Source organism: Anser brachyrhynchus (assembly GCF_964034855.1).
Source record: "Anser brachyrhynchus genome assembly, chromosome: 11".
In the NCBI taxonomy this organism is placed as follows: Eukaryota; Metazoa; Chordata; class Aves; order Anseriformes; family Anatidae; genus Anser; species Anser brachyrhynchus.
This window is the reverse complement of record NC_137706.1, coordinates 3747715-3772143: the sequence shown is the minus strand read 5'-3', so window position 1 is coordinate 3772143 and position 24429 is coordinate 3747715. Positions and strand designations below refer to the sequence as shown.

Here is a 24429-nt window from a genome sequence, read left to right as displayed (position 1 = left end):
AGATACTGTTACAGGCATAAGTATGCATAGTTAAATGTTGAGACAGATTAGTTTATCAGCTAACAGGCAGCCAGTATGAACAAGTCAGGGCAAGTGCTGTGGAAAAGAGTCAGCTTATATCACTGGTGGTTCTGCTGTTTCAGTTTAGGGACAAGAAGCCCTGCTAGGAAAGAAATGCAGTAATCAAATAAAAAGGCTACAAGGATGTAAATTTTTCTCAGGCTTTTCTGAGATAAAGCTATGGTTTGTATATACTGCATAGGTAACTGCTTCTGTCTAGTCTTTAGCAAGCTGAGTTATTCCATTAAAAAACAAAAACTGTTACTGATTTTCAAAGTAAATAGTTTAATCTGCAAGAATTTAGTCTTTTCCAAGTTGAGAATTGCACCTTCCCTTGAGAATCTGGAAACTGTCATGAAGCAACCTGCTGCCTGCTGTGTCCTACAGGGCCAACTCTTGCTCCATCAGTGCGTTGCTCTGACGCTGTGGATAGGTTGAGCTACTGCAGAAAGCAAGGGAGGGAGGGTTTTAAAAGGCCAAAAGGCCTCAAGGAGGTTGAATGTTCTAATTAAAAAAACAATCAAAAGAACTAGCCATAATGATACGGACTCGCTGTAATACTGTCTTTTGCCAAGGTTTTACTCTAAGCATGGTTACAAAGAAAGTTAATGCTAGCAGGCAGCCCAGGATTATTTGTCTTCTTTAGAGGGGACCAAAAAAAACCACATAATTGTAAATGAAGAAATTATGTCCGTTAAATTTTTCATTAAGTACAATGTTGGATTATCTAGTAGTGGAGTCCAAAACTTAATAGCAGCATTCTGGATGGAGCTAGACAAATTTTAAGGAAGAAATTATATGATGTAATTATAGCTTGACAGGATTCTCTTTCAATTCTGTTTCCTAAGTTTCTAATTCAGAATTATTAAAATATTACTTTATTTCACACTTGCCTTAATACCTAACCACCTTACATTTAATTTACTGTAATTATGCTCCACCCATGTTAGTGTAAGAACATGTAAACTCCATGGTCTAGGGAAGAGAAATATACATTTAGAGAAAATGAAAAATTAGTGATTCTGACAAGGATTTGCTCATCACAGAAAAGAGACACTGTATGTGAACTTTTAGGCTTTTGATTCTGGGCTGCTGTGAGGTTATGTTTAATGACATTGAATTTGAGAGCTGTTGCTGAGTTTGTGTATAAAGCTTATGAGAAGTATGGGAGGAATTACTGCCCGTCCTCCCTACATACCACCTAACAAGCAGAGATGATGTAGACCTTAATTCTTGATCACATATTGCTACAGTGGACTGAGGAAGAAGGCTTTTGTTCATATGCCAACACTGCCCAACCTTGACTTTCATAAAACTGGAGATGGGGTATGTTATATACTTATACATATTTGTGCAAATTAACATTTATTATGTTACTTTTACTATCTTAAGTTTTTCTTACTACCTTAAGTTTTCCAAGCAAGTTGAAGAGCTGTGTAGTTTTTAAGAATTTCTTTATGATGCTCAGCTTCTAAATCATTGTTTGGTGTTTCTATAAAAATCCAGAAAGAATAGTAGTGCTATTATAAAAAAAAAAAATCGAAGGTGAAGCAGAATTCCATAGTACTACTACCTACAAGGTGTGTGTGTATATATATATATATTTAACTCTGATCCCGTTTTGGCTTTACTATATATTGATAATAATAATTCAGCATTAGAGGAGAATCTCCTGTGAAAGAAGCAGTTCCTGGGTAACAATGGCTGCTGAGGTGACAAGACTCTGGTTGTAAGGAGGATCAACTGTAGGTGGTCTGAATGTTGGGATTCTTGCTTTGATTTTCTTCCAGAAACACCAATTCCCTATGGTACCTTTGGAAACAAGCAGTAACATATAACTTTTAGTAGCATTGATGTTGTGGTCTCATTCTCCCAATTTCATGAAAAACTCTGAACATATGTAATTCAACTTCCTGTGTGCCTTTGTTCATCATTTGCTCTGTATTCTTGTTTTCACTCCTTAGTGACCTTTAATAATGAAAGTAACCGTTCCTTCTTCGTTTGTTGTAGTTGGATGGGACAGAGCCGTCTGGGCAGCTACAAAGTGCCGATGAGGAAGTTGTTTCTGCGGCCTGCCGGCTTGTTTGTGAATGGGCCCAGAAAGTGCTAAGCCAGCCTTTTGATACAGTCTTGGAATTGGCTCGTTTCCTTGTAAAAAGTCACTACATCGGCACCAAGTCAATGGCAGCTTTAACAGTAATGGCAGGGGCACCAGCAGGTAATGAGTTAACTTCATTCTGAATTGATGAAATGGGGGGTATTTTTTCTGAAAGTAATGCATTTTAAGTCAGAGGGATTTCTTTTAATCTTAATCTGGGGTGACCAGGAGGAGTGAGGTGTCTGGACAGCTCTGGACCTTTAGGGATTGATGCGGTTTGTCTCCCCTGCTTTGAGTAGGAACGTATCCCACTTCAGACCTTGGTGTTTTAGTCCTCTCCAACAGATGTTAGCTGAACCAGACTGATTTCAGTCTGCATTGCTTTAAATTATTTTCTTGAAAGTAGTCTGGGTAGGAAGATCTGAAAATAAGCAGCGGCTTAAGGTTACCATTACAAACTAAACCTGTTGTTTGCTTGACAACTTCTTGCTGCAGTTTAGATTTGTGTTAACGGTCGCATAAGGACTGGGTATAAAAATGTGTGGTAAAATAAGAGTCGTGCTTCTTGAGAACTGCATGTTGCCTGAGGGAAAGGTAAAGGGAAGGGAAGTGGGGGAAGAGAAACCTTAGTTGGTCTTAAAGCTACTACGTGATCACAGTCAGTGTGAAGTGTGGGGCTGGTCACCGAAAAGACTTCGGAAACTTCTCTAGAAGTCCTTACAGTTGAGTAAACAGTTCAGCAACAGAAATTGAAGCAAGAAATTCCCTGTCAAGGAAATTATTAATGATATAATTTGAGTGGTCTTGTTCAAGTTGGTTTTCTAGCTTATATTCTCTGAGGTAATGAAAGGTAGGAGTTCATGCATGGTGGGAAGCAGTCAGGATGTGGGTCTTCCAGTCCATCTTGGCCATTCAGGTCAAAAACTGCTGCACTGAAGGCAGGGATGTATGTGTGGTGCTGTCATTAGCTGACTGGTGATTCCTGGGAGATGGCCTGCAGTAATTGCATGTGGCACTTGGATGGATACCTGTCTCCCCAGACTCTTTCCAAAGTCTTCTCCAATTCCTCTGATGAGGACCCTGGTCTTATAAAGCACTCAAAGGCAGGGTTAACTTTAAGCATGTGAGTAATTGTACTGAGCTGTACTATGCTAGATCAGGATTTGGGTGCCTTGACAGTGGGGGTTTGTAGGCACGCTGCTGTTGTAACTGTGTTTGTTTGATAACTTGTCCTAATTTGGAAACAATTGTCTGTCTTAATTTTCTCTCTGAGCAGATTTTCTTACAGGCATTTCTGGTATGTCAGATAAAAATTTTCCTGAGATGTTTGATCTGTGTCAGGTAGTGAAAGCATGTCAGCTGTTGTTTTTATGGATTAGACTAGAAATAATGGTTTGAGGGACAGGAGAGCCCTCTCCAGAGGCAGTTTGTGTAACTGGGATTCCAGCACTTGATGTCAGATCTTTGTTAAGGATCAAGGTAAAGAGGAGAGTTACTTTGTATTTCACTACATCACAGAGGAATGGATTTCAAATTCACACATTTCAAATGGAAACTGGTGGTCAAGGCTGAAGACAGGGGTGATCCCCTTCTGGATCCCCTTACTGCCTTGAGGAGAAGGTGGTGTTTCAAGGAAAAAGGCGGTTATTTCCAATGCATGCCTGTGGAGCTTGGATACTCATTTCAGGAGAGGTTCTATGGTCTAGAATGGTAAATAATATTAATTACCATTCCTCTTTATTATGAGGAACTATAGTGTCTCTGTGTACTAACTGGTAGGGAAACAAAGAAAGCTTTTACCCTCAAAGGTAAAATTGTGGTGTTATTTTCCTGATAAATGTTACTTGCTTTTGGTATTCAGACCACATAGGTCACTTATTTTCCAGTAATAGCAATATATTTGGGCGTTTCACTGCTCTGTGAAGAAGGAATTGAACACTTAAAGTGGAGACATGTTGTAGAATTCAGGCTCTTGTGGTCCATGCAGGCTGCTGCTCAAAGGGTGGGCTACCAGAAGACGGTGTTTGAGCTTGTACTGGGTATCTAAACCCAAATTACTGCCCTTAAATGGTGATGATTGATTTATAATTGAGTTATTTTAAAGTAACGGAGAAACATATGGAAATATAAATGAAACTGTTAAAGCATATTTAGAAGTGCAATTCAAGAGAATTGGGTGGTCCTTGAGAGAGTGTGCTTATCCTCTTGACTGTTAATGAATGAAAGATCATAGATGTGATGTGATTTTGTAACAGGAATTGGTACCAGCTGCACAGACAAGACCAACGCCATAGTGTTCTCCTTGAAAGCACCACTGCTTGCTTGTGATTAGCAAAGGCATTGTCTCCAGAAAAAAAAATATTTTTTATATATATATATATAAAATTCTAATTTTCATCATTTTTTCACTTCTTCCTTCTTTTGTTTTTCTTTTCCTCCCTTGTCACTAATCTTCTTGCCCTTTTTTCACCATTGTCCGTGATCCCGTGCTGGTTGCAATCCATTCTGACATTACATGTAGGTAGTATCTGTTCAGAGCTGCTCCTCTATGACACAGACCCGCAGCTTTCTGGAAAGATTTTTCATTTTTAAAACTGCTTTCAATATAGATAACATAACAAAAACATGGTAGATAATGGATTTTAGATTCCTCTGAAACATATCCACTGCCCTCTACTGTCAGTTAAATTAATTGCATTGTTTTTAGATGTAATTCAAAATATGTAGCTTGAGGTTACTAGAAAGAAGATGCCAATACTTAAAATCTGTCAGCTAATGGTCAGCTTGCCTAACAGATAAGAGTTTAGCCACGCATATGGAAAGAAACGGAAACACTGAATAGATTCGAGCATGAAATGCACGAATGGATGAGGTGTTCCCTGAACGGTTGTGGAGATGCCTGCTATGTATCTGCAGTTGGCTACAGAGTGGCACTACAACAGACAGTGTATGTGTTGTTATAATTCATTCTTCTTTTGTGTTCAGGAATAAAAGGGATCCCCCAGCCCTCAGCTTTTATACCTACTGCTGAAAGCAATTCCTTTCAACCACAAGTGAAAACGCTGTCATCTCCTGTTGATGCCAAGCAGCAGCTGCAGCGTAAGATCCAGAAGAAGCAGCAAGAACAGAAACTGCAGTCTCCTTTGCCAAGAGAGTCTCCAGCAAAGAAAACGGAAGGCACTGCAACCAATGGTGTGACGAGTATATCTAATGGAAGCCCTGCAATTCTGTCTCCTCAGCCCATTGGTATTGTTGTGGCAGCTGTCCCCAGTCCGATACCGGTAATGTTCTCCAGCAATTCTAGAGAAACCCCCTTATGAAAGTAGTTAAGTAGAAATGTCAATGGGACGGAAAAATGTTGGTTTTCATTCAGACTTGGGTCCCTTGATGCTTTTCTGTCCCAGTGACTGTTACACCACAAGTGGTGTAATGATGTGACCGAGTTTGGGTTAGATAAGGAGGCAGCGTCATTCTGATCATATCACATAGGCCTTGTTCATCTTTGAAATCTTTGACAGTGGGATTTCAGCTAGCAATATTGGTTATATGTGGGAACAATGACCCTTGAGATGAAGCTTAACCAGATGGGAAAGCCAGCACAGGTCATGTGGCTCAGCGAGCCCCTCATTTGGAATCCAAATTGACTTGCATTGGCCCAGCATACCTAGGTGACACCAGCAGTTTTGTTTTTGCATGAAATTGATAATATGGAGCTTCTTTGTCTTTCAGACATAAAAAATCGCGTTGGGAGGAAGGTTATTTGTTTTTAGGATATTAGCTGTGCTGTTTATTTCAATAGATAAGGGAGTTTTTCTGCCTGATACTCAGCCTACATTTGATTTGCTTTTGAAATTTTGAAAACGAGCAGTTTTGAATGCATCCTCTCCTCATTATCTTTTGTATTTCTGTCTTTTGTTCTATTTGGTGAAGGATTGTACGAGAATAATCATTCTTAAGCCTAATGTGTACACCAGTGCCTTGTTCCTTAAAAATTGAGGTCACGTGTCTGTCCACCAATCCTAGGCAGACAAATATCAATTGCCTGGTATACAGTTGAAGAGCTTGCTTTGTTTTGAAGTCACTAGCTTTGCTGTATTGAGCTGCATTGTCCTTCACCTTTGAAATGTGTGGGGATGAAGTAGTCTGTGGGCTTTGAGGACTTCCTTGCTTCATCACCACACCATGTCTCTTCCTCTGTGAACAGGTGCCAAGGACTAGGCAGTTGGTGACATCTCCAAGTCCTATGGGATCGTCTGATAGCAAGGTCCTGCCGCTCAATGTTCAGGTGGTCACCCAGCACATGCAATCAGTCAAGCAGTCACCAAAGACTCCCCAGAATGTTCCTGCCAGCCCAGTTGGTGACCGCTCTGCCCGACATCGCTACCCGCAGATCTTACCGAAGCCAGCAAATACCAGTGCTCTCACCATCCGCTCTCCCACAACGGTGCTTTTTACCAGTAGCCCAATCAAGACTGTTGTGCCAGCTCCACATGTGAATTCCTTAAATGTGGTAAAAATGACAGCAATATCTCTTGCCCCAAGCAGCAGTAGTGTGCCTGTCAAACAGACACCTTCAGTTAATAGTAGTGCGGGAGCAGTGGAAGAGGGGAGAGCTGCTCCACAGATGAAAAATGGATCTCTTGTTTCACTTCAGTCCCCAGGATCCAAACCTAGCACTGTTGTAGCTGCATCTGCAGTTGAGATCAAAATGGAACCAGAAGCACTGCTGGATGAGAACCCAGTACAGGGCCAAGAGAGCTCTGATGTATCTAAATCCATAAAGGCAGCCCCTGGCCTGCCTCCTGCTCAACAAATAAATTTTGACGTCACAACCTTGAAGGTTTCAGCTGATGGTGTTGTGGAGGCAAAAACAGTTAAGGGCTGTGATCAGGGAGCTGAAGAAGCAGGGACCAAATATAAAACACAGTCTAATGAAATCACACCGGTTTCTTCAGCAGGCAATAATCAAAGCACTCTAAAGCTCTCAGTTGCCAGTCACTTGTCCAGCACCAGCATTGGTTCACCTCCTACTGGTGAGTCTACGATTAAAGATAAAATATGCACTAAAAGTCCAAGAAAGCGACAACCTTCTACACTTCAAGATTCCCAGGTACCACCTGTAAAGAAACCACTGGTGGGGCAGCTTTCAGCTGGTAATGCTGTGGAGGGTCAAAAAGCAAACAGCGTTAAGAAGGCTCCAAAGGTTGTATCGTTAACTAGCGGTGACAATACTGCAACGCTTGCTCAAGTTCCCAGCAAGGTACCTGTAAATGTACCTGTACCTTCCACAGCTCCAGCAAACGTAGCAACAGACTGTTCCTTGAGCACCAATTTAAATACCAGTGATTCTACTTTAGGACAGCAGCTTGCATCAGCATCATCTCCAGATATAAAAGTGAAATTGGAAGGAAACATGTTTATCATAGAAAATGATTCAAAATCTGATGGCAGCTTTAACCCAAATGCGTGGCACCATATCACCAAAACCTCTGACTTTGCATCTGTGAATTGTGACCAGCAGCAAGATATCAGTGTTATGACTATCGCAGGACATTCTGGCTCTAGTGACTTAGAGGAGTCTGCGTGGGAGCCAGTGCACTGTGAGGGTATACAGCAGGACGTATACAACCAGCAGCTACAGAGCCAGATCCAGGACTCCTCCTTGGGTCAAATACAAGCACAGTCTTCAAATCAGTTACCTCTGCAGTCTGAGCTGAAAGAGTTTGAACATACAGTCCCTCAGTCGAATGAGAACTTCTTTTCATTTGATGATGACCTTACCCAGGACAGCATTGTGGAGGAGCTGGTGCTCATGGAGGAGCAGATGTCAATGAATAATCCTCATCCTTACGGTGGTTGTCTAGGAATGGCACTTCCGAGTCAGACAGCGGCTCAAGGAGCTCCTGTGTCATCTCATCCCAGCAGCACACATTTTTACCATTCAATCCATAACAACAGCACTCCGATTCACACCCCGACTCCCACCCCCACCCCGACTCCCACCCCCACCCCGACTCCGACCCCCACCTCTGAAATGATCTCTGGATCTCAGAACGTGTCACGAGAGAGCCCTTGCTCCAGGCTGGCTCAGACAACTCCCGTAGACAGCGCCCTAGGAAGCAGCCGGCATACGCCCATTGGCACACCGCATTCCAACTGCAGCAGCAGCGTCCCCCCGAGTCCTGTGGAATGCCGAAACCCGTTTGCGTTTACTCCCATAAGCTCCAGTATGGCTTACCACGATGCCAGCATTGTTTCAAGTAGCCCTGTGAAGCCGATGCAGCGGCCTATGGCTACCCACCCTGACAAAACCAAACTTGAGTGGATGAATAACGGGTACAGTGGTGTCACCAATTCATCGGTTGCAAACCATGGCATCCTTACGAGCTACCAGGAGCTAGTGGAAGATCGCTTCAGGAAACCTCACGCGTTTGCAGTTCCTGGCCAGTCATACCAGTCTCAGCCACGCCACCACGATACTCACTTCGGTCGCGTGACTCCCGTTTCACCTGTGCAGCACCAGGCAGCCCCTGTAAGTAACACTACCAAGCAAGAGGGTTTTGCTGTTCCTGCTCCTCTGGACAACAAAGGAGCCAGTTCCACTCTCAATAACAGTCTGAGATGCCGGAGCGTGAGCCCTGCTGTCCATCGCCAGCGTAATCTCAGTGGAAGCACTGTTTACCCTGTTTCAAATATACCGCGCTCCAATGTGACACCTTTTGGGAGTCCGGTGACTCCAGAAGTTCACAATGTATTTACGAATATCCATGCAGACACCAGTGCCAATAACATAGCGCAAAGAAGCCAGTCAGTCCCGTTGACTGTAATGATGCAGACAGCCTTCCCGTCTCTTCAGAAACAAACAAACACTAAAAAAATAACCAATGTGTTGTTAAGCAAACTTGATTCTGATAGTGATGATGCAGTGAGAGGTTTGGGAATGAACAACATGCCCTCAAATTACACAGCCAGGATGAATCTCACTCAGATTTTAGAGACATCCACTGCTTTTCCTAGTGCCAACCCGCAAAATATGATTAATTCCAGCACTTCAGTTTATGAATTCCAAACACCAAATTACCTCACAAAAAACAGCAGCACCGATCAGATCAGTTTCTCTTCTGGAGATAACCAAGCACAATCAGACATTGGAGAGCAGCAATTAGATTTTAGCAGCACTGTAAAAGACCTTTTAGGGGAGGACAGTCTGCCAACAAACCAGCAGCTGGTGAATCAGGTGGCATCAGATCTGAACGTTACATCTGTCTTTTCCAGCGACATCAGGTTGTCTTCCGAACTCTCAGGCAGCATTAACGATCTGAACACTTTAGACACAAATCTACTGTTCGATCCAGGTCGTCAGCAGGGACAAGATGATGATGCTACACTGGAGGAATTAAAAAATGACCCCTTGTTTCAACAAATCTGCAATGAATCCATTAACTCAATGACTTCAGGTTTTGAGTGGATGGAGAGCAAGGATCATCCTGCTGTTGAAATGTTGGGTTAATCTTGTTTTATAATATGTATGTAGCACACTGTATCTAAAAGACAGACGTATTGTATTTGTCTTAATGGAAGTGCCTCCTGCAGCAGAAACACTTGCTATGTTTTGCGGCATTTAAAAAAAAAAAGTTTGCTGTACCAGTTGCTCATACTTGAGCAATGAAAAGGCAGTCTTACCAATTTTAAACAAATCTCTGAAGGTGATGGGCTATTAAAGAGCCAGTATTAAAATTTGAATTTTATAGTGTTTCCCATTCAACATTCTTTATTGTAGTAAAGAAGTGGTTAATAGCCAGCCAGCAATGACAGCTATGGTTGAGGCTTTGGGTGGGTGTAAGGTCGAGCTTGTTAGCAGGCTTTCCATACTTCGTATTGCTTGTTACTTCTAGTAGATGATTCTTACTGACCTCTGTTGTTGAGGTCTGAAAGGCAGGGTGCCTGCAGGTGTGTAGGTGATGGGGAGTGGGTACAGGTGAACCAGGTGACATGCAGGTGCCTGACCATTGTGTAGCTATCTTGAGTGCTGCTCAGTGGTGAGCTGTGGAAAATCTCTGTAGCACTGGTGCCATTTACATCTCTAGTAAGATGCAGAGACAGGAAAACTAACAGGAATGATCAAGGAAAAAGAAAGATGCACTAAACTTTTTATTTAAGAGATACACATCTATGTAGTTATTTTATCCATTAATGTTTCTGACGTTATACTTGGTATTTTAGTTTTCATTTCAGTGTTTTTATATTAGGTAAAATTCATGGGAAAAGATTTTGAGCACTGAGATTTAATCTAGGAGTAACACCCTATTTTTAAATGATAGGTACTATTTGATTATTTATCAGAGCTAAAGAAGTCATGTGATGTTCTTCCCTCTTTTTAAAAACAAAAGAGCTGTTGGAGCTCATTAAAATACTATTTTTAAAGATTCGATTTTGTTTGCTCTTTTTTAACACAGTGGAGGGTGTAGGAAGATATTTCCTCTATGTTTCAGTAGGTTGAGCCTTTCTGTCTTTCTGTTTTAAACAAAATACGATTAAAATATTAGAAAATGTGGTTGATCTAAAAATATTTCATATAGAGCCATAATACTGCCAGGCACTTTACAGATACACAGATGTGATCTTTCTTTGGGTAAAACTTTTAAAAGTGCTTACTGTTTTAGAAGGCTGAATGCCATTTTCATCGAATGATTTGGGAGGACAGATGAATCTAATTTTTGCTAATATTCCTTAGCTAAAAAATGGGATTTAGACTTCTACCTTACTAGTTCACTTAACGAAACAAAAAAGACCTGTTGTTTATCAGCATGGGATGGTTTTCCGTAATGATGAAAAGAGAGTTTCTTAACTAGCCCATGACCCTGCTGTTAGAAAGAGGACTTGCAGAGGCAAGCTTTTACAAAAGGATTGTACTAAGGATGTTACAGTACCATCCCTTAAGCTTAGTATAAAATTGATTATTTATCTTGTGAACTGATATGTACAAAACTGAAAGCAGAACAGAAAACATTTTCCTCTCTTGCATTCCTTCTTTGAATGAGCAGTCATGAACTTATGAATGGGAAGGCACAATAAGCCCTCCTAGATTTATTGAGGAAGAGATGCTCACATTTTTAGGTGACTTTTTTTTCCCTCCTTCTTCAAATTCTGCTAATGTCTTGATCTCAGTACTGGATTTTTATTTTTTGGCTGTGCTTGATTCAATTTGTGATGTTGCATTGGCACTCCAGGTACTGGTGTACCATGGCTTCTTTTGCTCTTGCTCTGATTGACACCCAGTCTGTGGCCTCTTCTTCAGGGACAAACAGTTGCGATGAGCTATAGCACCTTAAATGCAGCCTGATTTCAGTGTGCTTGCATCAGAAGTTTTGACGCTTCATTAGGAACAGACTTAGAGAGTTCAGATCCTTCCTTAAAACACGTGGATGTGCGATGGTGCGGTTTACTTTAAGACCAAGTGACCCTTTTAATTTCTTTTCAAGGAAGTGGGGAGGACTCTAAAAACCACAGTGTAGAGTTCTGTTAGGTGTCTGTCAGTAAGGCTGGAACCATTTTTCCTTTAGACAGAAGTTGCTGAAGGCAGGGCTTGAATTGTGTACCTGTCTGTGGCCTTTAGCCAGAAAGGTGCTGATCATCCTCTTGTTGACTTCACTGGATCTGAGACGCATTCAGCACCTCTCTTTTCTGACCCTGTGCAAAGTGCTGTGAATATGTAAACCCTACCTGCCAGGGGAGAGTGGTGGGCAGGACGTCTGTGCCGCAGCCATCTGCGTCTGCATGCTGTGCTGGCCTCACCTCCGTGGCGCTGGCACTGAGACTGACATGGGCTTGCTGTAAACAAGTTCTTGCCTAACTTCTGGTTCTTCAGAACATTTCTCAGTAAAGCAAGAGTAGATTTAAAAAGCTGATGCACTATAAATTATGCAGCCGTCACCAAAGGTTTTTAAAAGTACCTTTTAAATTATTTTTAAATACAAACATTATATTGAACCTAACACGTGACTTAATTAGCAGGCATATTCTATAATCAGTGGATTTAAAGCAAATGTATGTTAAATTTAAGAAACGTTCAATTCAGTAAGGATTCTTTCAAGTGAAACCCAAGGCATAGGCACAGCTTTGTACATAGGTGTGTGTTAATTTATAGGTGTTTGTATGTTGGTGTTATGACTAATATTCTGTTAGGTCCCTATACTTAGTGCTAGTTAGTTCTTTACATTGAGACAGAGCACTACTGCACACCAAAGTATGCAATACCCAAAGGAAAATTCTGTGATTTTTAACAAACGGAAGCCTGTGTCAGATACTCCAAAACTAAGAATTTGAGATAGTTCTGACCCCTTGTTTACATAATTGGCTTCCTGCTAACATTAGAAATAAATTATTTTGATAGCAATTTTTGCTAAAGTATATGAACTAGTGAATTTGTACCCTGTGTACTGTATTGCAGCAAACACTTTAAATTTGGTTGGTTAGTCCAGCAAACTTTCTGGGTTCATATATTGCACTAAAATTCTGTTGAACCTGTGGCAGGCACATTCCTTAGGATAAATGCAAGAAATACAGCCCACAGATTAAAAAAATAATAATAAAATAACAAAAAACACAAAACAAAAAACACACACAAAAAATTAAAAAAAAATAAAACAAAAAAAATTTCTGATGTGTTTCATTATTAAAAGGCAAAATGTCATTAAAAGTGACAGGTGAAATTGTCTTATGTAGCAATGTGCATTGATCTCAATGAGATATGTCTATTTCTTATTCTCTTACATGAGAATATTACAGCAGGAAAAATTAAGTTTAGTTTGCTTCACCATGTTAATACATGATCACAAAATGTGCATGAGTGTTAATGACTTAATCTTGTACAGTACTAGATATACTCCTGTAACCACTTTTATTTTTTTTATTTTGCTGTATTGAAACTGGTTAACCAGTGTTAACCATGTGAGCATAGTTATTCACAAGTTATTTACTTCTTTATGTTAACTAATTCAGCTTAGTTATTGTTGAATATGTTCTTTTCTTGGATTATTTTTTATTGTTCGGGTGTTGAGAAACATTTTTGCATCGTTTTATCATGATAAGAATTCATGAAGTAAATAATTTGCAAATAATTGCAATAAGCACTGACTTCTGAACTGAAAAGAAGGAAAGCATTTCTTGTGCAGTGCATTTGACGTTCATATAATAGTCTTGTACTATACTGTGCTTTATTTACTGCACCGTAAGGAAAGAAAAATCCCTGTTCCATGTTTTCATTTAATGCAGGAAATCCAGTTTCCCTCCTCTTCCCCAGTGTTTTGTCTGTTGTACTGCTGAAACTACAGTAGTTGAATATTGCAGTAGCATTTCAGTTATTTTTTTTATTGAAAGTGCTCAAAAATTGTTTTTTAAATGTTTTCAAAAACAATAAAAACATTTTATATTAAAATGATTTCTGGATTTTTTTCTTTATATGTATGTTAAGGTGGGCCTAAAATACAGAGCATCCTAGTTTGTGTGAAGACACATCACAGCTGTGTAGTTGTACTGACTGGCTGCAGTTGCTGAGCCCAGGCTTACGCTTAAAGCTGTGCATGAAGGTGAATCTTGCTGCCTTAGACACCTTAAGCAGTCTGTGCTGTCAGAGTAATCTGTTGAGAGAATTTGCAGAATTTATGTTCCAGTTCTGCAGTTCTTCCTTTTTAATGTGGAAATCGCTTGTGTGACAATACTATTAAATTTGGAGGGAAAAAATGAGGTTGAAACTGACAGGTCAAATATACCACCAGATGTGAAAATATTGTTGTCTGAGGCTGTACTTCAGAACATGACGGTGATAGTTGTGCTAGTTACAGTTGCCTTGTGCAGCTTCTCAGTGTTACAGGAATCTTAGGGTGGATGTGGGTCCAAGTATTAGATTTGTGTCTGGATGGTGGACTTTGCTGCCATCCTACAACGTTGCGTTGCTGCTAGAGTCATCCACTGTGGCAATGCTTTGCTGGTTTCACTTTTCTGTACTGGTAAAGCAGTCTTACAAGACACTGTTATGATCCATCTTGACTCGCCGTAGCGGAAAAAATATGCTGTTCTGATGTATGGAGTCCCTTACTCGTGTTGTAAAAGCAAGCAATGCTGCCAGCATAGCCTAGGTAAATACAACAGAGAAGTACTGCCATGGAGTAAAAGCTGGCTATGAGAAAATGAGAGTGAGGATAGATATTCAGGTTTTGATGCCCAAAAGATGGCACAGACTCCATCCCGGACTACGGAAGTAGTCACATGAGTTGGCAGATGGCAGATTTGATGGTGGCACAAAGTAACTTAGTTCAGTCCACAACAGAGATTCATCAGGGAGACATAAATGAAGCAGCATCAGAAAGATGAATTTTACTATAACACCAGAGGGGATACTATTAATACATCTCATTGGGTTCTAAATTAACATTCCCCAAAAAAACATTTTCCACTATTACAAACAATATACTGATACTCTTTAACCGTGTTCCACAGTCATAAATAAAGTGCAAACTAAAATTTGCCGAGGAATGGAGTGGAAAATAGTGTAGGAGATACAAAAGGCTTTTTTTTTTAAGCAATTGGTAGATCATCTGAAGGTTTAATTAGAACCTCTCAGCTGTAGACTAGAAAGAAGGAACTAGGGTTAATAGTAAACCAAAAGGTTCGTAAAGCAAACAAAGCTGTGCATGGAAATGGAATAGAAATGACTAGATGTTCGTGTTTAACCAAGACATCCAGAGTAAATTGTATAAAAAAATAAAAAAATAAAAATTAAAAAAAAAAAACACTGCTTGGAAGTATTTTCACATCTCCAGAAATACCAATCTGCATCTGTGAATGCAGCTGGTATTCTAGTGAACAGAATTTGCCCTCTAGGATCATAAGGACTGCTGCATTAGCCAGTGGTTCGTGTAGTCTATACAGTGACTCTGGGACTTGATAACATCACCTTCTACAGAAAAACAAGCCCAGCATTATGAGGTGGTTGCAGAATAAACTACCTCTACAAATGCTGCTCTCCCAGACCCAATAACTAGATGCCCAACCTTGACACAGTGGATTAGAGCAGGGTCTGGGACTAGGTGACCTTCAGAACTTCCTTCCAACCTAACTCCATCAGTTTGTGTATCAAACTGGAGAACTGAGGAAACCTAACTGAATCTGGGTTTGTAGCATGGCTGTTCTCAGTCAGATGAAGTTAAAACACAGTATTTGATGATCATCAATTCAACTGCCAGCAAGCTTTTAATTATTCAAGCTTCCCGTGATGGATAAGCCAGAAATAATCAATACTTGGATCTTGGCTGCCTTCCTTCCCCCTGTTAAAAATGAGTGAGTTAAGCTTGGATAAGGAGATGAAGCACATGATAAATGCATAGTGAGACTTAGAAATTGTGTAGTAACTGAAAACCGATTTCAAATTTAAGAAATCAGCAGTGACCTGATGATGCTTAAGATGTTTCTAAACAATGTTTACAAGGAAGTGCAAGGAAACTTACCGTTTTAGTGGTGTATATACTGTTGATCTGCATGGTATTTCTAATAGTTATCTGCAGTGATCCTGACGTGAAGACTGTTGCACAATGAGGAGTTAGCGCTACACATAACGCTCAGCACTTAATCTGAATAGGTGCAGGGTGCTGTCTGTACAGCTTGGATTCATGCCTGTGTTCTGCACATAACCTCTGGTTGCAGGGGAAATTTGGCGAGGTAACTGTAATAGAGGAGCCTGCATGCAGCTCCCACTTGGTATTGGTGATTACACCACTTGTGTGTCCTTGTCTTTATTTAAAAGTGCAGCAACTTCTCATGTGAACATCCTTTCTGCCTGACAGTAGAAACGATGAACAGTTTTCTTGTAAGAAATTTTTTTTAATAGCCCAAGTGAGCAAAATGGGATAAGTTTTCCATGGACAGGGTCTGCACAGTGTGCTCTATGTGAATCAGAGGCATGTTCGTAGCATAGCTTGGTCTTCACAGCATCTAAAAGTATGTAGAACTATCTATGCTGTCCTCTCTTTCTTCATAGTGCTAGCTCTAACGAATAGCATTTTAAGCAATACTTTACAGAATCTGAGTACCTCTGTCATTGCTAACATAACAAACCAGCACCTCCTGCTACCTAATTGACATTGACTAATAAAATTGCAAATGTTAGCTTAAAAAAAAAGGTAAAATATAAACTAGGCAAAACTGATTCAGTTCAGTCAAAAGTCAGTTCAGTCGAAAGTGAACGGAGCACATGAGAAGTTTGCTTAGAAAATGTATAGTACTGAAAAGACTGCAATTATTCAGTGTTTAAATATTCAAAATACAAGACTACCTTGATATAATGTAGAATTTTGTAACCCAGTGGTTATAGTTCTTGATAGATCATAACATTTCTGCTACGTGCTTAGAATATGCAGGAGATAACCTACTGGTGATGTAAATACTCAAGATGGTTGCCTTGGAACATTTGCATATCTATTCACCAATTGCTTTATCGTGGTTCCTCCTGAGTCTGTTCTCCCTTGGCCTGCCTACCTGTTTTCTAAATCTGGTAATGCCTCATCTCTGCAATTATTAAAAGGTTCTATTTTTGCCCCTGTGGATCATCGTTCCTCCATTGTCATCTTCCTTTAATAAACTGCTTCTTTTTTATGGACTATTGTAAATTATGTATCATTTGAAACTTTGCCTGTCCATACCATCTGATCAGATGATGTCTATTAGAGTCATATTTTCAGTGGACTTCAAGCTGCTCTTTCAAATGTTTTTAATTTGCAGTATGCTACTGATCTGGAATGAATTCTATTGTATGTGCATTTTTTTTCAACCCAAACTTTAAAACCATACTTGAAAAGCTAGTCCAAGGGTGGAAATGAGTCTGAGCACTGAAAGAAGGGAAGTGGTCACTGCAGGCTTCTTTGAGGAGGTGACCTACTCATCTCTACATCTTTGGGCTTCTCAGCACGCTTATTTTACAGAGCTATTGGGCTCCCTCTTCTCAAATATCCTTGTGTGTTTTGTTTTTTTTTTTCCAGTATGGATGGATACACACAGATCTATAAATGTATGTCATTGTAAACTAACTGATTAGGACTCACTCATCTGCTTTCTCCAACAGAAATATCCCTGAGTCTTCAAAGCACCTGCTCCGTATCAGTACTTCAACAGGAGACCTGTGTTCCAAGGGCAGTGATAATCAGGCCCCAGAAAGTAAAGCCCAATTCCTCCTTGCCATGAGTCAAGAAGTGGAATGCATTCTGAAATGCACTGTTCAAAAAGCTTCGTATAAGCAATGATTATTTCTGACCGGAACAAAATGCTACTTGTTTCTGTTACACACTGCTTTGAACATCAAGACAATCTCTCCTCCTATGTATGTATGGGTAGAGGGGAGACAAAGCTCCTGTGTCCAAGAGGCCCCATTCAGAGGTTCTTGAACAAATGGAATAACTAAAATCTACTCTGACTAGGATTACTTGTGGGAACAAAAACTTATGCAGAGAGAGGAGTAAAGACAAGAATGCATAAACGCTGCTCAGTTACCCACCCAGTCAGAACAGTAGCTTCCTGTAGTCTTAGCAATGTTTTAGGCACTAGCAAAGAGCAGCCAATATGTACTACTTCAAACACATATGGAGAATGATAATCTCAAGATATTTGAAGAAGAGAAGTCCAAATACATAATCTCTGGAAAGATCTTACTTCTGCGACATTATGAAGGGTTGAGCTGTTAGAAAAAATATCCACAATGACTGTGTTAACCATGGGATCACTGGCGGTGAATTAAGCTGGGAACAGTGACAGCAGTTGACTGGAGCTCAGCAACTCTGGTTTCTGTTCTGGCAGCTCTCTTCCCCCTCAAGCTGAAAATAGAGAGAGAAAATGACATCTGAGTGATGGTGATTCAGACAAGTGTTTACTGCTTCATTCAAATGCATATGCACAAGATGAGTATGACTTTCCACCTCCACCATAGTTGCTCTTCTTACTATGCAGGTTTGCTCATCAATCTAGAGAGATTTCTAAAATTGCTTGTAAACTGTTATACTAGTCACAGAAATTAGGAAAAATGTTTCTTACTGTACATCTTCCCCTTCTCATAGCCTCCCCCAATGAGAGCTGGAGATTTCAGCAGCTTTCCCAGGGGATGGGGATCTCTGTGGGGCGTGACGGAAGGAGCCGGCCTGGAGCAGGTGTTAGTGTCTCAGGAACACAGACCCACGCTTAGGGAGCAGTGTGTGGAGAGGTGCTTGCTGCTGGTGTTAAATTTGGTGTGCAGGCTGCCCTGAAAAGGAGATACTTGAGTGGGGAATTTCTGGTTCACATGTGGTCCTTGGGAACAAGAACCCAAACCGGGTTGAGAGGGAGGAAAACACAGGGGGTGGAGCTATATTTTTTCTTGTAATAGCTGCGGACATTTGCAGTCGGCCATTTCACTGGAGGTTGGCGCAGCAGTGACACTCCAAGTCAGGAAAAGTTCTTCACTTGCAGCAAAAGGTGCCCAGACAGGGGTGGCCCCATACTGTTAATGTGTGTGAGGCATGCAAATGCTTCACACACCTGTTATATTTGGGGAATCCCGAAGTGATTTTGTACATCTTCATCCTAGCTTTAGTCTCGGTCTGGTATCTAGGCCCTGAGGTGCTTGGATTGCTACGTTTGGGAAAGTTGCCATCATTCCTTGAAGTACCACTAAAAGCCCTTATCTTGGTCTCTTCCATCTGCAGTCAGTGCAAGTTCAGTGCCTCTACTGGGGCCCTGTTAGCAAAAGGGCAGAAAACACACAATGCAATCATCTGTGTTCTCTACTGGGGCCCAGCCTGGAGCTGGGGACTGTCCCAGGGTGCTGGTCATGCCTTGCAGCCTGGACAGACAGGACTGCTGGGTTTCAGGCAGCTGGAGACAGTACCTTGGCACCGTGCCATGCACAAAGCAACAAGCATCCAAACAGAAGATACGTTGCTTTTAAGGGAAAGAAAGGTAAGTTGAAGAAAGCAGAAGTAGTGACTTAGGAGAAATGAGAATGAAAAAGGACCAGTAAGGGACTGGGAAAACCTGAGAGGGGTTAATAACAGTCTAGCTAAAATGCAATGCAGAGACAATAGCCAATCTGGGGTCACTTTTACCACGTTTACTTTTCTTTCAAAACTTAAGCTTTCATCTTTGTATCAGTGTTGCATCATGTTATGATGTTTGAAATCTAGTACTAGGTGCCAGGATCTGTTATGTATTCACACTTAACTGTGTAGCCAAGAAGAGTGCTAAGTCTTGGGCTCTTAACTCTCTCTGACATTAGTCTCGTTAGTGAGTCATTGTCACTGTAGTAGAGTAATTGAGATTACAAGGCTATCAATACGTATTTACTTATCTTAGTCATAGCAATGACTCACTAGCAATATATATATTTTCTGTTAATTCCCTCTTGCATGTAGTCTTCCATTTACCTGTCGCTGTGATGCCATGAGTGGATTTTTGTAACATTTCCTATTATATGACTCAGTAGAACAAAAGATAATAGGATAAAAATCTATATGTGTGTTATTTGCATCGGGCTGATTTGTTTTGTAACTGCAGTTAAAATTACTTCTAATTCCTTTGGTTTGAAGCAAGAACAATGAAGATAATTTATCTGATTTAATTTTAAATCCTCTATAGCAAAACTGTATCCTATTAATATAGGACATACTTTGATGTCACTTAATGTCCTACTGGTAATTTAACCATGATCACGGTTTATATATATTATTAAACTAAAGATCATTCTGTTATGATAACCCTTTGAAAAATCTGAAACAAATCTTCTTTTCCAACATTATTTCCTCCTTAACAACGACTGCTTTGTTTTTTTTTTTCAAAGCAGTTCAGTATTAGAATGTATGGATTCTCTTCAGCTCATAAAAGCATTTACTATAAAGAAAGAAGTAAACTAAATATTGTAAATCAATATAAAATCTTGACCATAAATTGAGTCTGCCTGGTTGGATGCCATCATCTAAGAGATGGAAAATATTTTTAAAGTGTTTTCTTGTTTTGTTTTGTTTTTTGATATTTCACGTCAATGAAGGTTAATTTAGATGGCAAGGAAAGTCAAATTTCTCTGTTACCAGATGAGAACACACCACTGGGACAGAGTAATGAAATTAAATATTCATATGTTTTTAATGGTCTTGATACACAGTTAAAGCGTTCCATTGCACTTAGATGATCCAAATGCAGGTTATTCTGTGCAGCTGACCGTCAATTATTTGCAGAAAGAAAAGGAAGATCTCTCAGAAGAGTTCTCTTCCTATTTGTCTGTAATTGCATAAGACCATAAAATATTAAACGCTGGAGATATATATCTTATATAAGAACTGAATGTTTGTTAACAAACAGATTGTGGTTTATTTTCCCATGTTTTTAAGTAAAAGATAGTTTAAATTAAAATTCCTTTATTTTGAGTGAACTGCTTGATGTCTTGCTGGAATATTGAAGATAATTCTTGACCACACTGAAAATGTGCGTAGACCTTAACAGCATATTGATGTCTCTGTCCTTATCTCAACCCTTGAGCCCTTTCTGTTATATTTTCTCCCCCTGTTCTTTCAAGAAGGTGAAGTGAGAGAACAGCTGTGGTGGAATTCAGCTGCCCAGCTGGGTAAAACCACCACACCATTAGAGAAGATGACTAACTTTCTTTTGATGATTGGCGCATTAAGCTTTTGCAGATAGTAACTGATGCATGAAATGCCTTGTTTTCTGAATATTACTGTAGCTAAGGTTTTAAACAGAAGACATGGGGTGCAACTGACCATGGGGCCAATGACTACATATCCTCTAGAGCCGACTAATTAGAGCTGAAAACTTCCTATCTCCAGACAATCTATCAGAGTGATGACTCTGTGGAATGGGACGTGCAAACCGTGCACAAGCTTGCCCATGAGCTGCTCAGGGCTTGTCCCATCCCCGTAACATGCAGCAGCTGTCAGGCTGCAAGGGATCAATCAAAAAAAGAGCATAGGTTCACTGGCGGGAGAACAAGCATCCTGGGAGGTCTAGCTGTTGTTGAGATTATCTTTGCTCAGAGCTTCCTGCTAGCCCGGGGAGGAGAGCAGGAGTGTATGTGATAACTGGCACAGGCCTGGGAAGTTTCAGGAAGTGTTACTTACCAAGATTTTGTCAGTCTGCTCAGGGCATAGTCCGTCGAGCTGAGCCTGTCTGTGTTTGCTTTGGAAAAGGTGGGATTTCTCATCAGAGGGTGAGAGAACTTGGTCATGCAGGTCATGATGGTCCAGCTAGATGAGCTGGAAGATGATGAAAGAAATTGTTTCCCTAACAACATTTTTCCTGCCACATTTGCCCATTTTTTTAGCAATGCACAGGATTTTCCACACATTCATCCTAAAATGAAGTTATGCTCTCTGCTCCTGCACGCTGCTCAGCACTTGGAGGAGTTTGGCTTGTAGACAGGCTCACAGCTATGGAGCTCAGCCTAAACCACCTACTTTACTTACAGGTTTCTTACCACAGGTCTTCTGCCGCTTGGGAAAGCTGGTAGGCTGGGGCTCCTGGGTGATTCATGGGCTAAAGGCAGGATGAATTCAGGCCATTTGCAGAAATACAGGGGAAGCAGGTCCTTCAGATGAGAACGAGTGGGACTGTTGCATGGTGATCTGAGACCGACCTCAAGCACTTGACAGAAATGTCGACTTGCTCCCTTACTAACACACTGCTACCACTTATAAGTAGCTTAAGCTGGAGAAAAATTTTCTTGAAGATGGCCACTCCTCACAAGTCCCTGCTTTGATTTGGGACTCAGCTGGTGCACTTTATTGCTCCTCCAGCCCAGCAGCCACGTCAGGTCAGCTCCTTACACAACACAGGCTTCCTTCCTGCCCCACAGCCCTGCCGAGGGCCGCACCACCTCATCCTGGCACACAGGGACCCCTCAACACCGCCATGGCACCATGGCCATTTCCCCCTCGGATTTCTGGGCGTTTTACAGTTCTCAAAGGCGCCCTGGACACGAAGGATTCAGGCAAGGAGCCCCAGGGCTGGCTCCCTGAGGTGCAGAAGAGCCTGTAGGCGATGTAAAGCGGGGATTAGGGAGTCACTGTTAGGAAAATGACGGCTTTTATTCACACAGCCCCGCCGCGATCAGCGGGAGCCCGGGGCGGGCGTCCTGAGCGAAGCGACGCCCCCCCCCTCTCCCGGCCCCACCCCGCCCCGCGCGCCCCCTGAGGCCGCCCGCGCGGCGCTCGTCTCCGGGCGGGCCGCGGAGCGGGGAGAACCAATCAGAGCGGGGCGCTGGCAAGGTGGGCGGTGCCGCGGGCTTCCGGCGCCAATCGCGGGCGGGGAGCGTGCGGAGAGAGAATGGGGTGGAGGGCAGGGAGTGCGCGCGCGCGCTCTCGTGCTGCGGCGGGCGGGGGCGGGCCGGGGGCGGCGGCGGGGCTGCGGCGGGAGCGCGCGCGCGGCCATGGCGGCCTCTGGCGCGGAGGTGCTGGGGCTGCCGGGCCCGGAGGTGAGCTGGGGGGGGGCGTCGCGCCCGGCCGGGGGGGGGCTTCCTGCGGGCCGGGGGCCGAGGCGGGGCGGCTCCCGCAGCCCCAGGTGCCGGGTTCGGGGCGGGGGTCCCGGCGGTGGGCTGGGGCGGCGGAAAGACAGCGGCCGGGGACCGACCCCGAGCTCGGGGGGGTCCCGAGGGGGAGCCGCGTGCCTCAGCCCTGCGAGGAGCGGTGAGGGAGGTCTGGGGGTTCGTTGCGGGGCAGCGGGGACAGGCTGCAGCGCTGGGAGGATGCTCGGGGACCCGCGTGCGGTGGCAGCGGGGCGTCCTGCTGGCCCCGGGCACGCTGCGGGGGCCGGGCGGGGGCCGTCCCGACGGACACTTGTTGCGTGCTTAGCAGCAGTTCTTACAACTTGGAGGTGTTATTCGTGGGCTGCTAGCGTGAGTCTTCCTAATTTGTGCCTTGCTTCCAGTGGAGTCCCTACAAAGCTCTCCTTAACGTGTTTTATTTCCATCTTAGCATTGCAGTCCCGTTGGAATCCTATTAGCAAGTGGGCACAGCGTGCTGCAGGGCTGCGTGGCGTGCCCCTGCACGACCCTGCTTCCAGTCGCCAGTAACTTTTTGGGGCTGTCTGGTTGGGCTCAAACATTCCATGCCTTAGGCTCGCGACTTCAACTTGCTTTACTAAATTTTGGTCGGCTTTGTTGGTTTTTAGCCTGCCTTGCTACGGGGAAAATGTTTTGAAATCTGGTCAAAACTGAAAAATTCCCCTCTTCCCCGTGTTCTTTAGAACACAGACTGAGCTGGGGGAAGTAGAGAATTCCTGAGTATGTAACAAGTCTGTCGGATTTACCCTTGTCTATAATTCAGAAGCTTAGCCAAACTCTTTCAAGTTACAAATGTGGAAAATGCCCTTTGTTTATGGTGAGGGACTTGGTCAGTTTCGTTGTAGCTCCAGTGTGTGATTCTGCATGTGCTCAGGATAGAGTGAACAACCTTAGGGTTGTAGGAAAACTGCTGCTGGCTACTTTGGCCTAGGGTGCTGCAATGGAGACGAGAGTTCTTACCTCTTTGGATTCATCTTGTTCGCCTTCCTGGAGTTCAAATCTGGAAGATTGCACATGCAGAATCACAGTGAAAACAAACCATACAGAAAGTGACCTCAAGGACTTCTCTGTGAAAGCGCTCTTCCTCCCCCACGGTTTTGCAGACTTTTTATAGTTTATGTCTGTCTGTACACTGCTGCTTTCCCAAGGCTGCTGTTCCACCCACTCTGCAAGATGGATTTGCCTGGGGTATGAATCAAAATTGTCTGGTAAAAGAAGAGGTGTTATCTGGAAAACCTCAGTACTTGTTGCAGCTATTGCATAGGATTATGTGGTAAGGTAGCTGGGGTGGTGGAAGGTGGGGAGAAGATTTGTCTGACTTTTGAGGTAGCCGAATGCAGTATTACAGTGCGAGTTCTCTTTGCCTCCCTCACCCCCCGAGTTTGTTCATTTATTGCTAATTTATTGGTTAATGGTGTATTAGTTACTTGGACTTAACACACAGCATTGCTAGCATGATGTTGCTGGCACAAACAAAATGATGGCAAAGGGGCTGGGCTCGGAAGGAAGCTGTAGTTGAGGTTATTTGGTGTATAGCTGGTTATTGTATATGCTATATTTGGGTGTCAGTACCAGGATCTAGCAGATACAGTTCTTAACTTCCCTGGTTCAGTTGTTCATCTGTAAAATGGATATAACATCTTTCTTTTTCCACAGGACTTCTTGTGATTTGTGTGGATATTGAAAT

General features: G+C 42.3%; 2 protein-coding genes and 1 long non-coding RNA gene across 5 annotated transcripts in view; 2 read left to right on the top strand and 1 right to left on the bottom strand.

The window, feature by feature from the left end:
- RFX7 (regulatory factor X7) overlaps positions 1–12814 on the top strand; it is an 80313-nt gene extending 67499 nt beyond the window's left edge. For all 3 annotated transcript variants that reach the window (XM_080551720.1, XM_080551719.1, XM_080551721.1), the window contains 4 exons: positions 1306–1386; positions 2071–2278; positions 5144–5439; positions 6363–12814. In XM_080551720.1, the coding sequence (XP_080407846.1) occupies positions 1306–1386; positions 2071–2278; positions 5144–5439; positions 6363–9668 (3891 nt within the window). In that variant the 3' untranslated portion in view covers positions 9669–12814. The remainder of the gene's footprint in view (positions 1–1305; positions 1387–2070; positions 2279–5143; positions 5440–6362) is intronic.
- On the bottom strand, positions 12289–22444 carry LOC308176251. The gene is made up of 2 exons (XR_013938175.1): positions 21649–22444; positions 12289–21438 (listed from the first exon to the last, which is right to left on the bottom strand). It is a non-coding gene; the product is annotated as an uncharacterized lncRNA (long non-coding RNA).
- An 80-nt stretch (positions 22445–22524) lies between these two features.
- NEDD4 (NEDD4 E3 ubiquitin protein ligase) overlaps positions 22525–24429 on the top strand; it is a 56268-nt gene continuing 54363 nt past the window's right edge. Inside the window, exon 1 of the mRNA XM_080551723.1 lies at positions 22525–22655. Within this exon, the coding sequence (XP_080407849.1) occupies positions 22611–22655 (45 nt within the window). The 5' untranslated portion in view covers positions 22525–22610. The remainder of the gene's footprint in view (positions 22656–24429) is intronic.